We start from the raw sequence: 15,129 nt of genomic DNA on the forward strand, positions 1-15,129 counted from the left end.
AGGGGGAGAAAGCAAAGGACGTCTCCCCCCAAACTGCAAGAGAACTGAACTCTGCCCATCAGACCACAGTCGGAACCAGTGGTTTCCAGATGGTCCTCACGGCACTTCCCAGTGTCGACCTGACATAAAACGAACTGTGTGTTTCAAACTTTTGTCTGTGTGAATGCAAATAATGTCAGTAATTACCCTTTATTGAACACCCGCTCACTCATGCCTTTTCTGACTTAATCTGCAGGATAACCTGCCTGGGAGGGTCCTATTATTTTCTCCATTTTTTTGGATGAGGCTCAGAGAAGTTAAACAACTTGCCCAAGGTCACAAAGCTCATAAGACACAAAGCTAGGATTTGAACCCATGTAGCAGGTGACAGAGCTGGTACTCCCACCAGGTTGCTTAGTGGGTGTTGGAGCTGGATGGATCCTGGGTTCAAGTTCTGACCCAATTTTACTCGCAAGCTGTGGTTAAGAGCACAGACCCTGGAGGCAGACCACCTGGTTGTGAATCCTGGCTCCACCACTAACTAGCAGTTCACTTTCTGAACCTCAGTCTCCTCATCTCTACCCACTTCATAGGATTAAGATGAGCCAATACATGGAAAGAGCTCCTGGCTCCAGAGTAAATGCTCTTGAAGTGTTAGCTATTTTTATTTCTATCATCTGTAAGATGAGCACTATAATTGGGGCCAGGTTAGGACCTTCAGAGCCCTCAAAACACCAAAGAGATCAGCGCCCCCTCCTCTTCTGCCCCAGGTAGTTCAATAATAAAACAGTAGGACCCATAAAATAAGAACACAGAATTCGCCCTGTGCTGAAATTTACCAAGCTTTTTATTTATTTATTTTTCGTTGCGTTGGGTCTTTGTTGCTGCACGCATGCTCTCTCTAGTTGTGGTGAGTGGGGGCCACTCCATTATGGTGTGTGGGCTTCTCATTGTGGTGGCCTCTCTTGTAGAGCACGGGCTCCAGGCGTGCAGACTTCTGTAGTTGCAGCACGCGGGCTCAGTAGTTGTGGCTCGTGGGCTCTAGAGCACAGTCTCAGTAGTTGTGGCTCATGGGCTTAGTTGCTCCGCGGCATGTGGGATCTTCCCATACCAGGGCTCGAACCCGTGTTCCCTGCATTGGCAGGCGGATTCTTAACCACTGCGCCACCAGGAAAGTCCACAAAGCTTTTTTTTTTTAGATCCTCAAGGCAGAACAGGAGAAGTTCACCAAACAGGAATGATCCACATTTCCTTCATGCCTATGCTTTGCTCAGACCTAAATCTGTGTTTAGTTGGCCTGTTGGGAAATAGAAGTTGATAATTATATCTCCCTGGGTGGTTGAGAGAATTAAAGGAGATAATGTAGAAGTAATTAGGGAAATTGCCTGGCACGTAATAGGTGCTTGGGAAATGGGAGCTATGGTTAGAATTTTTGGAAGGATTTTTCTCCCTGAGTTGTCTTGAACTATTCATGTTGCTATACTTCGTTGTTAATGGTTTGCTTCTACAGGATAGCAGTACCCATAAGCTATAGCTGGCAGCAGGAAAAACGATGGTCAGGTTCTTAACTCATGGTCCTGTTTACTGTGTGAGGACTAACTTTTTTTTTTAATATATTGTATTTATTTTAAGGACTACTTTTTTGGGGTTTGTTTGTTGCCGCACCGCGCAGCTTGTGGGATCTTAGTTCCCCAACCAGGGATCGAACCTGGGCCCTCAGCAGTGAGAATACGGAGGCCTAACCACTGGACCTCCAGGGAATTCCGAGGACTAACATTTCTATTGTTTTGGCTTTGTTGATACTTATTTATTTGCCTCCAAAGGATGGTGCATTTGAACTGCTCTAGGTATGTTTGAATTTTAGATCTTACGTTACCTAACAAAGACCCTAGTGCATTAAATGTAATTATTGATAAATTTAAGTTTAAATCTATCATTTTTTTCTATTTGTTCCATCTCTTCCTTGTTTCTTTTTCTCTACTTTCTTGCCTTCTTTGGATTAATCCAGTATTTTTATTATTCCATTTTCTTCTCCATTAGCTTGTTGGCATACATTTATTATTTTTATTCTCTAAGCAGTTACCCTAAAGATTATAGACTGCGTCCTTGATAAATCGTAAAAAGTTTACTATAAATTAGTACTGGTAACCACCTCAAGGAAAATGCAAGGTCCTTAGAACATGTTAAGTTCATTTAGTCCTCTCCTACTCTTGAATTTACCCTTTTATGTTACTCTCCATCCCTTGCTGAATTTTCATGCTTCCAGAGTATTCTTTTGTAGTGCAAGTCTATTTGCTACAAAGTGGCAAATAATCTTAATTTTAGTTTATTTCATTTTTGTCTTCATTTTTGAAGGATTTTTTTGCTGACATAGGATTCTACCTTGGCAGGTGAAATTACATTGTTTTCTAGTTTCCATCATTTCTGTTGAGAAGTTTCATTAGTCCTTCTTTAGAGATTTGTCTTATTTACCCTCTGGCTGAATATATTAATATATTCTCACATATGTATAGTTTGACTATGGTATGCCCAGGAGTATTTTTCTCTGTACTTATCCTGCTTCTGATTCACAGAGCTTCTTGATTCCTTTGACTTGATGTCTTTCATCAGTCTTGGAAGGTTTTCTGTCAGTTTTTCATTAAATATTGTTTCTAAGTTGTTATCTCTCTCCTCTCCTCTGCGGCCCCTATTACATGTATGTTAGAACTTTTCTCGGTGTCCCATGTTTCCTTTATGCTTTTTATAAAACCTGTTTTCCAAACTTCTTTCTGAGATGTGTCTACTGACTTATCTTCAAGTTCATTCTTTTCTTCTGCTATATCCAGTCTGTGGTTCAACTGCTCTATTGAGTTCTGAATTTCAATTATTGTATTTTTCAGGCTTAGAATTTCCATTTGATTTTTCTTAAGGATTCTAGTAGCATTGTCCATTGTAAGTCTCTTTTCTTGATCTTATTATCAAGGTTGCTGGGAAGTCCGTGTTTAGTTACACTAATATCTGAATCTTATATATGAATTAGGTTTTTTTGTCTTGGTTTTTGATTGTTTGGCTTTGTCTCCTTGCGTGCCTGGTAATTTTTTATTACATGCTAAACATTGTGTATGAAAAATTGTGGAAACTCTGGAAGATGACATCTTCCCCAGAAGAAAAGTTGCTCTTCTGGCAGGTGGTGATAGTAGAGGCAAATCGCTTTGATCCAATAAGGGATTAAAATGATTCAAGACAGGATCTATTTGGTTGGTCTTTACTCCAAGGGAATGACCTTTCAGGGGTCTCATTAAAAGCCTGGTGTGTTTACCAAGGATTCTCATCCTTTTTTTTTTTAATAAATTTTTAACATTTCTTTCATTGATTGCTGGGAAAATGTTTCACTTATTTATTTATTTGGTTGTGCCGGGTCTTAGTTGCGGCAGGCAGACTCCTTAGTTGTGGCTAGCCGGCCCCTTAGTTGTGGCATGCAAACTCTTAGTTGCGGCATGCATGTGGTATCTAGTTTCCTGACCAGGGATCAAACCCGGGCCCCCTGCATTGGGAGCATGGAGCCTTAACCGCTGCGCCACCAGGGTCGTCCCAAGGATTCTTATCCTTGATGGGCCATGAACTCCAATTTTGTCTCCCTAGTACTGGGAGATTGCCAAAAGCTCTGCTTCGTCTCTTGCCTTCTTAGCCACCCCTTTCTGCTTGACTTCTTTGACTCTTACCCCACCCAGCTTAGGTTTCAGCAAACGCCTCAAGGGTAATGACTGTCAACAATGTCAGGCTAACTTCCCTGTGGTTCTCACATCTCTAGAATCTTAGCTCCTTGGGTCCTAGCTGCCTTAGTATCCTGAAGTCCAATTTTTGTCTCCCCAACTCAATGAGACTGGAAAACTCAAAGCTCCTTCTTTTTTCTTCTGTGCTTATAAATCGGCAAATGTCTTGAGGTGAAAAGTAGTAGAGGTCAGACTTAATTCAGTACGTGTCTCACATCTCTCTGGGATCCTGGGCCCTCAAGTCCTACCTTGGTTGCCCTGCAAGGCCTTAAAACAATGTTTTGTAGATTTTATTTTTTATTGTGATAGTGAGATTGAACCAAAAATAGAAACAGTTCCATCATAACTGGGAGGTGAATTCGATTGGAGAGTTTAATACAAATTAGGAAAACTGGCTTATTTTCATTTTCTCCAGTATTGGAAGAAAATGCAAATTTAATCCATGTTAAAAGGAAAACTCCAGATTAATTAAAGGTTTAACTATAAAAGGTAAAATTCCAAGTCAATAGTTTTAAACGTAGACAAATTTTAATATCCAGGGATTAGGGAAATCATTTCTACGCCTAGGGAAAACATTCATTATTGGGTAAATATATAAGATTTTGTTGTTGTTGTTCTACAAGACACTATATATTTAAAAAAAACAGACAGATGAAAGGTTAAGAAAAGAAATTTACAACATCTAAAACCAACAATGGAGAGCAGTTCTCCTGCGTTCCCTTACCCCACTGCTCCCTGACCGGGCGCCCATTTCCAATAAAGTCTTTTGCTTTGTCAGCAAAAAGAAAAAAATAAATAAATAAAACCAACAATGGACTAATACCTAGACTCTACAAGGCAGTCTATAGAGCAAATCAACAAAAAAGGGGGAAAAGAAAAGGCAGTAGAAAAATGGGCAAGGATAAAAGATATGAATAGACAGTTCCTAGAAACTCTTGTGGCCCACAATTATGTGAATATATGCTCAAACTCTCTAGTGATCATAGAAAGGAAAATTAAAACAACTATGAGATAATTGCTTTCCATCCAACAGTTTGGCAAAAATTAGAAGGCTGGACAATGCCAAGTGTTAGCACGAATTTATGAAATTAGAACGCTTATGCACTTCTGGTGGGAATCTGGGTTAGCACAGGAATTGTAAAGAACAGTCTGCTAGTACTTGGTCGAGTTCAGTTCACATATACCCAATGACACAGAAATCCTCCTCAAATATTTATACGTTTTAAGAATGTGTATGTGTGTGTAAGCACACATATATAGGTACACATTACATATATATGTGTATTTTTTTAATGAAAATATTCATTGCAGCATTGTTTATGGTAGCTGAGAGATGAAGGCATCCTAGATGTTCATCACTAGGGCAATGCATAAACACAACAGAGTGGGTATGCAGTATGGAATTCTAGCTACAAGCTGAACAACCATCCGGCAATCTATACACATTATAAAATCACGGTGCAGACTGGGGAAAAAGTCCCCATGAACAGAATGAGGTCTCATGCATAACACTATTCATGTAAATTAAAACACATGTCACAGGACTTCCCTGGCTGTCCAGTGGTTAAGACTCTGCACTTCCAATACAGGGGGCACAGGTTCGATCCCTGGTCAGGGAACTAAGATCCCACATGCCTCACGGCACTGCCAAACACACACACACACACACACACACAGACACACACACACACACACACACACACATCACATAAACAGTATAGCATCATTTACAAGGGGACATATTTACATATTTAATACATTAGAGGCATTGTGTAGGGCGGGGTGTAAAATTAAAATAAATAGGAATTCAAAAAAATTTTAAAGAAGCTAATTGCTCAGTTATAGATTTCGTCTCTCCCTCTCTCCTTCCAAGTTCCTGTCTTCCTCCATCCCTTCCTTCCTGTCATCCTCCGACAGATGTTAATCGGATGACAGAATGAACAAGATTCTGTATCAGGTGTCGTGGGGGAAATAATGATGATTTCCACGTTGGCCTGGCCCTCAAGGACCTTAGGCAAGGTCAGGACACCAAAGCTTTAATAGCAATACTCAGTCCTAGAGTTAAAACTCACAGACACCTTCTTGTTCTGCTATAACATCAACACATGCTATTTCGATGTGCTAATTGCTCTTGAGGATGACAACAGTACTCAGTAAAATCATAAGCTATGTGACTAAGGCCAGAAGTGTCACATTGCTGTTTATTTCCTCATCAGGCTTGTCTGATGACACATAATCCATGGGGCTCAAATGCAAAGGCCTGTAGAGACCAGGAGGAAATACAAGGAAATGGAAAAAGAGGGTCAAATGTAAGACACTAGGGAGTGGTGGGGACTGTGGTGAACTGGAGCTCATATGCCTTGACCAGATTGGGCAGCCAGCTGAGAGTTGCCATGCAGGAACCTGTCAATATGCTTCCATTCTTCAAGAGAAGCTGGAACTCTAGATTTTTATGTGAAATCACCTTGTTTTTAAATATTGGCAAATACTTCAAATATTTTTAAACCCTGAGGAGGAGGAAAAACAATTCATTTTATTTTTAACCAGATTTGGTCATTTAGCTAACAATTTGCTGCCTTTAATACCCGTACTCATAGTGTCTGGATGTTTAGAGACCAATGTAATCTTTTACAACGTTGTTTATTTTTGAACCTTCAGTTATTTGCATATACCCAAAAGGATGAAGGGAGTGAGTTTGGATAAAATGCAAATTTCTGGCAGCTACAGTCAGAGAATAGGTTCAACGTCTGCTGTTTGCCAAGCTCCATACAATATGTTTTGACATATTAAAGTAAAGAGATACCAAGGCCTCTTTCTGGAATGCCTTGTGGCATTTGGGGAAAGAGAAAACCCATGTATACATGGGAACACTTAGGACCCAAATGTTCATCAGCTAACATAAAGACTTCAACACTGGAAGCTGATTTGTGTGGAATTTTCTCATCTGATTAAAAACTATATATAAAGTACTTCCTATATGCAAGTCCTGAGATAAGTGATTTCTTTCTTTGTTAAAAATTAAGTGTTTCAGACACACAGAGATGAAGAGTAACCCTCTGACCGCAGTACGCCCACCACCTTGCTTATAGACTAAAAAACGGGGTAGCAAACTTTTTCTGCCAGATATGAAATATTTTCAGCTTTGCAGGTCTCCATGGCAACTACTTTACTCAGAAGTTGCAGCGTGAAAGTAGCCACGAATGATACAGTAAACCACCAAGCAGGGCTGTGTTCCGAGAAAACTTTACTAATGGACACTGAAATTTGAATTCCACGTAATTTTCGCAGGCCGTGAAATGTTATCCTTCTTAGGATTTTGTTCAACCATTTAAAAATGTGAAAGCCGTTCTTGGTTCATGGGTCACACAAAAACAGATGCTAAGCTGGATTTAGATGGGCCAGAGTTTGTGTCAACCTCTGAACGACATTGTTGCACAGCTGAAGCCCCAGGGTACCTCTCCCCATATTGCATCCCCCAGTGATCCCTAGCTAACCATTCTCTTGAAATGGGTGTCTATCATTCTTATACATACTGTTATCTTTTTATTGCTTATGTCTGTATCCCTAAAGAGTGTATAATATTGATTTGTATATTTTGAATTTCACAGAAATGGTATCATACCTTGGGTACCCTTCTGTCTCATTGCCTGGTACTTTGTTTGGCAGTCTGTCCATGGTGCTGAGTGGAGCTCCAGAGCAGTCTTTTTCACTGTTGTGTTGTATTCCACTGTGTGACCATTCTGCCTGTATTCTTCATTCCTATGGTAGTGAGTGGACATTTAGGTTGCTGCCTGCTAAGTCCTTTCCTTACAGATCTCATCTCTTGTCATCTTCACCATGACCTTGTTAGGGAGATACTGATAATCCCCACCATCCGAATGAGAAAACTTTTGACTTAGAGCAGTTTGGTAACTTGGTCAAGGTACTGAGTACTGAAATGGAATTTGAATCCACAACCGTTTTACAGTGGAATCTGAGTTTATAACCATGTCACCATCAATCGGTACACTGTGTTCTGTTAGCCTGGTGATAAACATATCCTACCAAGGGTGACTTAGGTACTGATTTGCAGTGATTAGACTTAACCTTTTGCTGAGGACAACTTGAATCAGTGGCACATGTTATTGGTTGTAGTTTAGTCCTTTGAAAATCACCATGTCCGATGTTGTGCATGTTAACCAGAAACCTCACTCCCTATGTGTGACATATGATATTTGTCTTTCTCTTTCTGATTTACTTCACTTAGAATGATAATCTCTAGGTCCATCCATGTTGCTGCAAATGGTGCTATTTCATTCTTTTTTTATGGCCGAGTAGTATTCCATTGTATATAGGTACCACATCTTCTTTATCCATTCGTCTGTTGATGAACATTTAGGTTGTTTCTATGTCTTGGCTATTGTAAACAGTGCTGCAGTAAATGTTGGGGTGCATGTATCTTTTAGAAACAGACTCACAGACATAGAAAACAGACTTGTGGTTGCCATGGGGGAGGGAGGGATTGGGAGTTTGGGATTCGCAGATGCAAAGTACTGTACATAGAATGGATAAACAACAAGGTTCTATTGTATAGCACAGTCTATTAAATATTAAATTATATTAATATTAAAGTATATTTAGTATCCTGTGATAAACCATAATGGAAAAGAATATGAAAAAGAATGTGTGTGTGTGTGTGTGTGTGTATATATATATATATATATATATATATGTATAACTGAATCACTTTGCTGTGCAGCAGAAATTGACACAACATTGTAAATCAACTATATTTCAATAATATAAATTTTTTAAAAAAAGAAACCTCATTCCCTGACCACAGTGGGTAGGAATTTAGGAGGAATAAGTACTGACATAGCACAAGAGTTGGAAGAGTTTTCAATGAAAAAAGAGAATGACCCAGGAGATTTGTCCCTCTTCTTTCCTGCTCCTGCCCACAATAGCATTTATCAAGGTCATGGGTACTTCAGGAGCTAGTGTGTTCTTTCTTGGTAGGGACCGCAGTGCTGGGCTGTGGGACTCTGCTGCCTAGAGGGACTTTTTAAGTATCGATGACACCTTTTGAACCCTTGTCCATCTGTACAAGTGACACCGTGTAACACCATGTCCATTCTCTCTTAATTACAGTCAACTCCACCTTCTCTTCATGCCTCTGGCTTCTAGGAACCCAATCCTCTCCCTCTCTACCTGTTTCTCCCTTCCTCTACTAGAAAGTCTCCCTGGCTCGCTCCAGCTCGTTCAGATGACATTTAAAAGAGACCCAAATAAAATTTTTCTAATGACAAAATACAATGGGAAGGAGGGGAAAGTTTTAATCAAGTGGGTGTATTCTCCAGACGGGAGCAAGCACTTCATTTCAATTCCTCATTTCCCTTTGATGGAAAGTTTAGTGAATTTTTATGATGTGGAATTTATAAGATGGCTGGGTTTAGGTAATCAGCTTTAATATTTATACTCCTAGGGAAAGCAATAGGAATCATTAGTAAGCATGCATAATTAATGAATAAATTATATTTCCCTTTGTTTTCTTTCAGGTACAAGGAAATGCTAGAACTAGTGATCTCTCCCAGCCTTACTGTAAACAGCGATCGTCCGGGTAAACTGAAGGTTAACTGTGCCGACGCTGATGTCTGGACTCTGAGTGACATAGAAGGTAGGCCTCCTGCTGTGCGTTTTGGTGGGCCCTGTGGTGATCCCCGCTCGCCCCACGGAATATGGTAAGGGACGGATAGCCTTTGGCACACATCCTCTCACAAGTACTGTCGTTATGACAATTTCTCCTCCCACCCAAATAGATTGTTGACTCTGGACCAAAACTTTCGCGTGCGTTGCTAACAATTTTGTCATTAGAGGTAAAAGTGTGCTCGTTCCTGTTCTGAAAGTCCCGTCTCGGTCTCCAGTTCCAAGAAATGCTGACACCTCCATAGACGCTAGTCAGTTTTGGGTGTATTCCAGGCCCAGGCCCCAGGCATGCCCTGCAGGCTCTGGGGCTGGACCTCTGAGTTCTCTCCTGCCATCGCCACATCCAAGCAGGCGTCTTGTTTATGGGGGTTTGACGTTGGGACAAGAACTCATCTGCCTTTTGCTTTCAGGTTGGGTTGCAGTCAAGGAAGCAGAGGAGAGTTAAGCTGTTTAAAAAACTATTGGCAAATGATGCAGTCAGACTAGTTTTCACTAGACAATTCCAGCTATTGTTTGCACTGTTTGTGATCTGTCAGCCTTCCTGGTAGAGCGCAGAGTTACTTAGCAAAAGGCATTAAGCTATTATGTTTAACCATTGGGCTTAACCCTTTGTTTGAGCAGCTTTGGGATTTGCTGTTGGTGTTCCGAAACTCCCAGCTGTCTCTCCTTCACTGTCTGTGTTTGATGCGAGCTTATGGGGGCACAGTGCTATGTAATTGTCATGGAAAACCAAAGAGACGTGAGTCTAGTTGAATATAACATCAGAAGGAGTTTGCTTTTAAGCAACTCCAGGCTCTTGGGAATAATTACTGCCGTCACCAAGATAGCAGTAATACTGTCTTGTGTGCTGGTCATGAAGCTGGAACAGCCCTGCTAAAAATACCGTCAAGAGGGTCTGGGCTCCCGTGACCAGAACACCCTCGTTCCTACTGGTCCTTTGGAGCGTCTGTGTAAGCCACCCTGGGTTCTTTGAGAGTTTGAGATAATTTATTGAGCCCTATTCAAAGACAGTCATCCTTTTCCTTCTGAGTGAAGGCACCAGTCAACTACAGACTCTTCACTTCAGAGCCAGTAGAGACAGGAAAAGGCATAGACTGCCGAGGGAGGAAGATCCCAGGCTGACTCCCAGCCCCACTGCTTCCCAGCCAAATGATCTTGGGCAGATTGTTTAACCTTCCCGAGCCTCAACTTTCTCACCTGCCAAATGGGGGCAGAATCATGACACTTCATAGGATGCTTACTGCAAGGATCAAATGGGGTGATGTTATGTAAAGCGCCTGGCACACCTTGGGGGCATTGCAAATAAACGTATTATCCCATTGAATCAGATAGCCGCAGGGAACTCAAAACCATGATTGCAAACTGGCTGCCACGCCTGGCCCTCAGGTATGTCTTTGTTTGGTTTATACTGTGCTTTAAATAAAAGTGAACTTGTGAAAATTGGGAGAGCTCACATAAATATCTGGATTTCTAGTTTCTCTTGAGATGCCAAATTCTTTAGAAGTGCTGGGCCCGTGTTCCCACCTGGCTTCCACTAGTAGGAGCTGAGGGGCAGCTGTCAAGAAGATGAGTGTCTGTCACTTCCTCTTGTCGTTCGTTTTTTGTGAGCAACTACTTTGTCCCAGGCACTATTCAGAGCAATAGAAATTGAAATTAATTCTCCTCCTCCTCCATCACTATCAGAGCGAACTCTCAGCACCTGCTATGTGTCAGGCATTAAAATGTATTAACTCTTTAGTGTCTGCAACTCTAAGAAGTGGACACTCGTTTTACAGATGAGGAAACTGAGGCACAGAGAGGCTAAGTAACTTGTCTGAGGTGACGGTTAAGCGACAGCCAGAATTTGAACCTAAGTAGTCTGACTCCAGAGTCTGTTTTCCTAATCAGTACACTGTACTGTTTCTCATGTAATTATTACACCCCTATTAGGCTACGAGCCCATTTCACGGATGTGGAAGTTGAGGCTTGGGGGGTTGAGTAACCAGCTTAAAGTCATACAACTTGTGGCAGGGCCAGGAATCAGACCCAGGCACTCTGGCTCCAGAGTCCTCACGTCTAAAGTCAATAATCACTTTCTGCAAAGATCTTAGTTTGCAGACCCCAGATGTCCATCCCGCACAGTGGTGGCACCCACAAACACATTGTCTGTCTCCTTTTTGTGACTTGGAGCTGTCTGTACCCTTTACTGCCCTGGGGCAATCTGAGGCCAAGGCTAAGCCTTTGGGGGTGAGCAATGGGGCAGAAAGAGGTTGCTTCCAAATTCAGAGCAGGCAGGGGGCTGGCAGGGTCAGGTCTCCCTCTCTCTCTCTCTCTCTCTCTCTCTCTCTCTCTCTCTCTCCCCCGCCCCTCTCTCTCTCTCTCTCTCTCTCTCTCACACACACACACACACACACACACACACACACAGACACACACACACACACACACGTGTTTCTTTCTCTTTATTGTTGACATGGGCGGTGAGCTCCAGGACTCTGCAGGAGACATTCCACCCTAGTTGTGGCCTCGAGTGCCAGACTCAGCTGCCCTTCCTGCCTGGCCTCTGGTCTCCCTCCTCCTGGGCCCTTCCTTCTGTTACAGAGTGAATGTTACTGAGTGACTACAAGGGTCCAGGTCCAAGGAGAACCCCAGTAGCCATGAGCCATGAGGCCTACACTCTGGGGGGTTCTGGGGTGGGGGGATCGTGGACCCCAAAAGCCCCCCGGTGGCTCCCATTGCATTTCTGGCTCTGCCTCCTACCAGTTGTAAGTCTCTGGTTTAGGGACCTAACCTCTTGGGGGCTCATTTGCCTCTTCTGTTAAATGGAATAATTATGCCACCAACCTCATAGAGTTGATGGGAGGATAAAATGAATTAAAATATGGAGAGGACTTGGTGTTTTAAAAAAGTATAGAGTAAGATCTAAATTCCTTCCCTTTGGCCGAGTAGCCTCTACTTTTTTTTTTTTTAATTTATTTTTGGCTGCACTGGGTCTTCGTTGCTGCACGCGGGCTTTCTCTAGTTGTGGTGAGCAGGGGCTACGCTTCATTGCGGTGCACGGGCTTCTCATTGCAGTGACTTCTCTTGTTGCAGAGCACGGGCTCTAGGCGCACGGGCTTCAGTAGTTGTGGCATGTGGGCTCAGTAGAGCACAGGCTCAGTAGTTGCGGCGCACGGGCTTAGTTGCTCCGCAGCATGTGGGATCTTCCCGGACCAGGGCTCGAACCCGTGTCCCCTGCATTGGCAGGCGGATTCTTAACCACTGCGCCACCAGGGAAGTCCCCAAGTGGGCTCTACTTGCCTGTCCCCGCCAGCCTCTCAGACTCATCTCTACCCCATCACCTCTGCTCACTGGACCCAGCCCCTGGCCTTATTTCTTTTGCTCTAACTCATAAGCGTGATTCTGCCATCAGGGCCTTTGCACTTGCTGTTCCTCTGCCTGGACCAGGCTTCCCCCCATCTCTGCAGGACCATCCCCTCATCCTTCAGTTCTCATCAGAGAGGTCTTTCCTATCAAAAGTAATCATTTTTTCACTCATTCATTCATTCATTCAACAAATGTTCACTCAAACACGTGCCCGTCATTGTTTTAAGTACTAGGAAGACAACACAAAACCCCTGCCTCTTGGAGCCCTGCCTAGGGTGCTGGCAGGGCAAGAGTCTGATGACAACAATAGATATATAGCATGTTTTATACACACACACACACACACATACACACACATAAAATATATATATATCAAAATATATAGCATGCTGGATGGTGATAGGTACTAAGGGGGGAAAGCAGGGTGGGGTGCGAAATGCAGTGATATGGGGTTGCAGTCTTTGTTAGGGTGGCTAGAAATGATGTCACTGGGAAGGTAACACTTGAATAAAGACCTGAAGGAGGTGTGGGCGGGCACTTCTTGGTCACAGGGAAGAAGAGCCTTAGGAGCAGAGAAGCTAGCAAATGCAAAGGTCCTGAGGCAGCAGCGGTTCCAGAGCACTGAGAAGCAATAGGAAGGCTGGTGTGGCTGGAGCCCAGTGAGCAAGGGGCCAGTGACGGGGAGCTGAGGTCAGAGAGATAGCCAGGGTCAGACCATGCTGGACTTCGTGAGCCATTGGAGGGACCTGGCTTCTGCCCTGAGTGAGGTGGGAGCCGTGGCGGAGGGTGTGGTTGGGGCCGGATGAGGGGCAGTCTGGTCTACAGACTGACAGGCTCCCTCAGGCTGCACGTGAGAACGGACTGCGGGTGGGGGCAGAATGGGAGCCCGGGTAGCAACGAAGGCGCTACAATAACCCAAGTGAGAGGCCAAGGTGCCCTAGATGGGGTGGTAGTGATGGAGTGGTGAGAACGGGCCAGATTCTGGATCAGGTTTGAGGGGAGAGCCAACAGAACATTCAGCCACAGTATTTGGTTTGTTTAATGTTTTCTTCATATTCCCACTCTCTGCCGGAAGTTATGTGTCTATTCACTTGCTGTTTGTCTGCCTCCCCACCAGAATGTAAGTTCTCTGAAGGCAGATCTTGCCCACTTTATGCCTACGTATCTTGACCACTGAGAACAAGGCATGACGCCTAGTAGGTACTTAAGAAATAGTTGTCGATAGAAAACAAAATTATGGTTACCAAAGGGGGAGGGGGTGGGGATAAATTAGGAGCTTGGAATTAACTGATACACACTACTGTATATAAAATACATAAATAACAAGGACCTACTGTATAGCACAGAGAACTATACTCAATATCTTATAACAATCTATAATGGAAAAGAGTCTGAGAAAGAATATATATATATGAATCACTTTGCTGTACACCTGAAACATTGTAAATCAACTATACTTCAATTTTTAAAAATGATACTTGCCATATTAAAAAAAAAAGAAATACTTGTGGAAGGAATGAAGACAGAAGACAGAGCACTCTGCAGGACTATAGGACAGGGTGATGGAATGAGTGCTACCCGCTGTGAGCCCCCTGTGGTATGACATCTCACAGCCTTAATACATGCTGTGTCCCCTGCCTGCAGCACCCTCCCTTTCCTCTTTTTTTTTTTTTTTTTTAAAACAATCCAATTTCTGGTCACCAGGTAATACATAAATACACGATCCTTATAAAAACTTGAACATTAGGCCAAATCCCCCTTTGCCACAGCCACCCAATCTTCGTCGTCACCTCCCCTCCCCAGCAGTAACCACTGTTTTGTGTTCCTGTTATGGAAGACTTTCTCTATGCATTACATATGTGTAAACGTATATTTCTATAATTTAAGTACGTATATTTATGTCTCAAATTCTCTTGTGCATCAAAACCACCTTGGAAGTTCTTTTGGCACACTGCTTGCAGGGCCCCATCCCCAGCATTTCTGATTCTGTAATGGTCTGTGGTGGGGCCCAAGAATTTGCATTTCTAACAATTCCCAGACAGCGCTGATGTTGCCAGTCCAGGGACCAAACTTTGAGAACCAACCTCCAGGGCTGGTTTTAAACCTGTCTGCACATTGGACTCTCCTGGGAAGTTTTTTAAAAAATTCAATGCTCATGTCCAGATCTTACCCCCAAAGAGTCTGATTTAATTGGTCCAAAGTGTGACCCAGGCAATGAAAATTTTTTAAAGCTCTCCAAAGGCACCCAGTACTGTGCACCCAAGGTTGAGAACCATTGCTCTAGGTGGTGAATTCCTCCAGGACAAAGACAGTTTTTTATTCCTACATATGTATTTAAATTTCTGTTCTTAATTAGCAGACAGCTCAGTGT

The 15,129-nt window shown here is 42.9% G+C and overlaps 1 protein-coding gene across 1 annotated transcript in view; it reads left to right on the forward strand.

Annotated features, from left to right (window-relative positions):
- The first annotated feature begins 9,275 nt into the window (after positions 1–9,275).
- Positions 9,276–15,129, forward strand: part of EYA2 (EYA transcriptional coactivator and phosphatase 2) — a 174,735-nt gene continuing 168,881 nt past the window's right edge. The window contains exon 1 of the mRNA XM_073793066.1: positions 9,276–9,384. Coding sequence (XP_073649167.1) covers positions 9,276–9,384 — 109 coding nt within the window. The remainder of the gene's footprint in view (positions 9,385–15,129) is intronic.

The sequence above is a fragment of the Tursiops truncatus genome, chromosome 15, assembly GCF_011762595.2.
Source record: "Tursiops truncatus isolate mTurTru1 chromosome 15, mTurTru1.mat.Y, whole genome shotgun sequence".
Classification (NCBI taxonomy): domain Eukaryota; kingdom Metazoa; phylum Chordata; class Mammalia; order Artiodactyla; family Delphinidae; genus Tursiops; species Tursiops truncatus.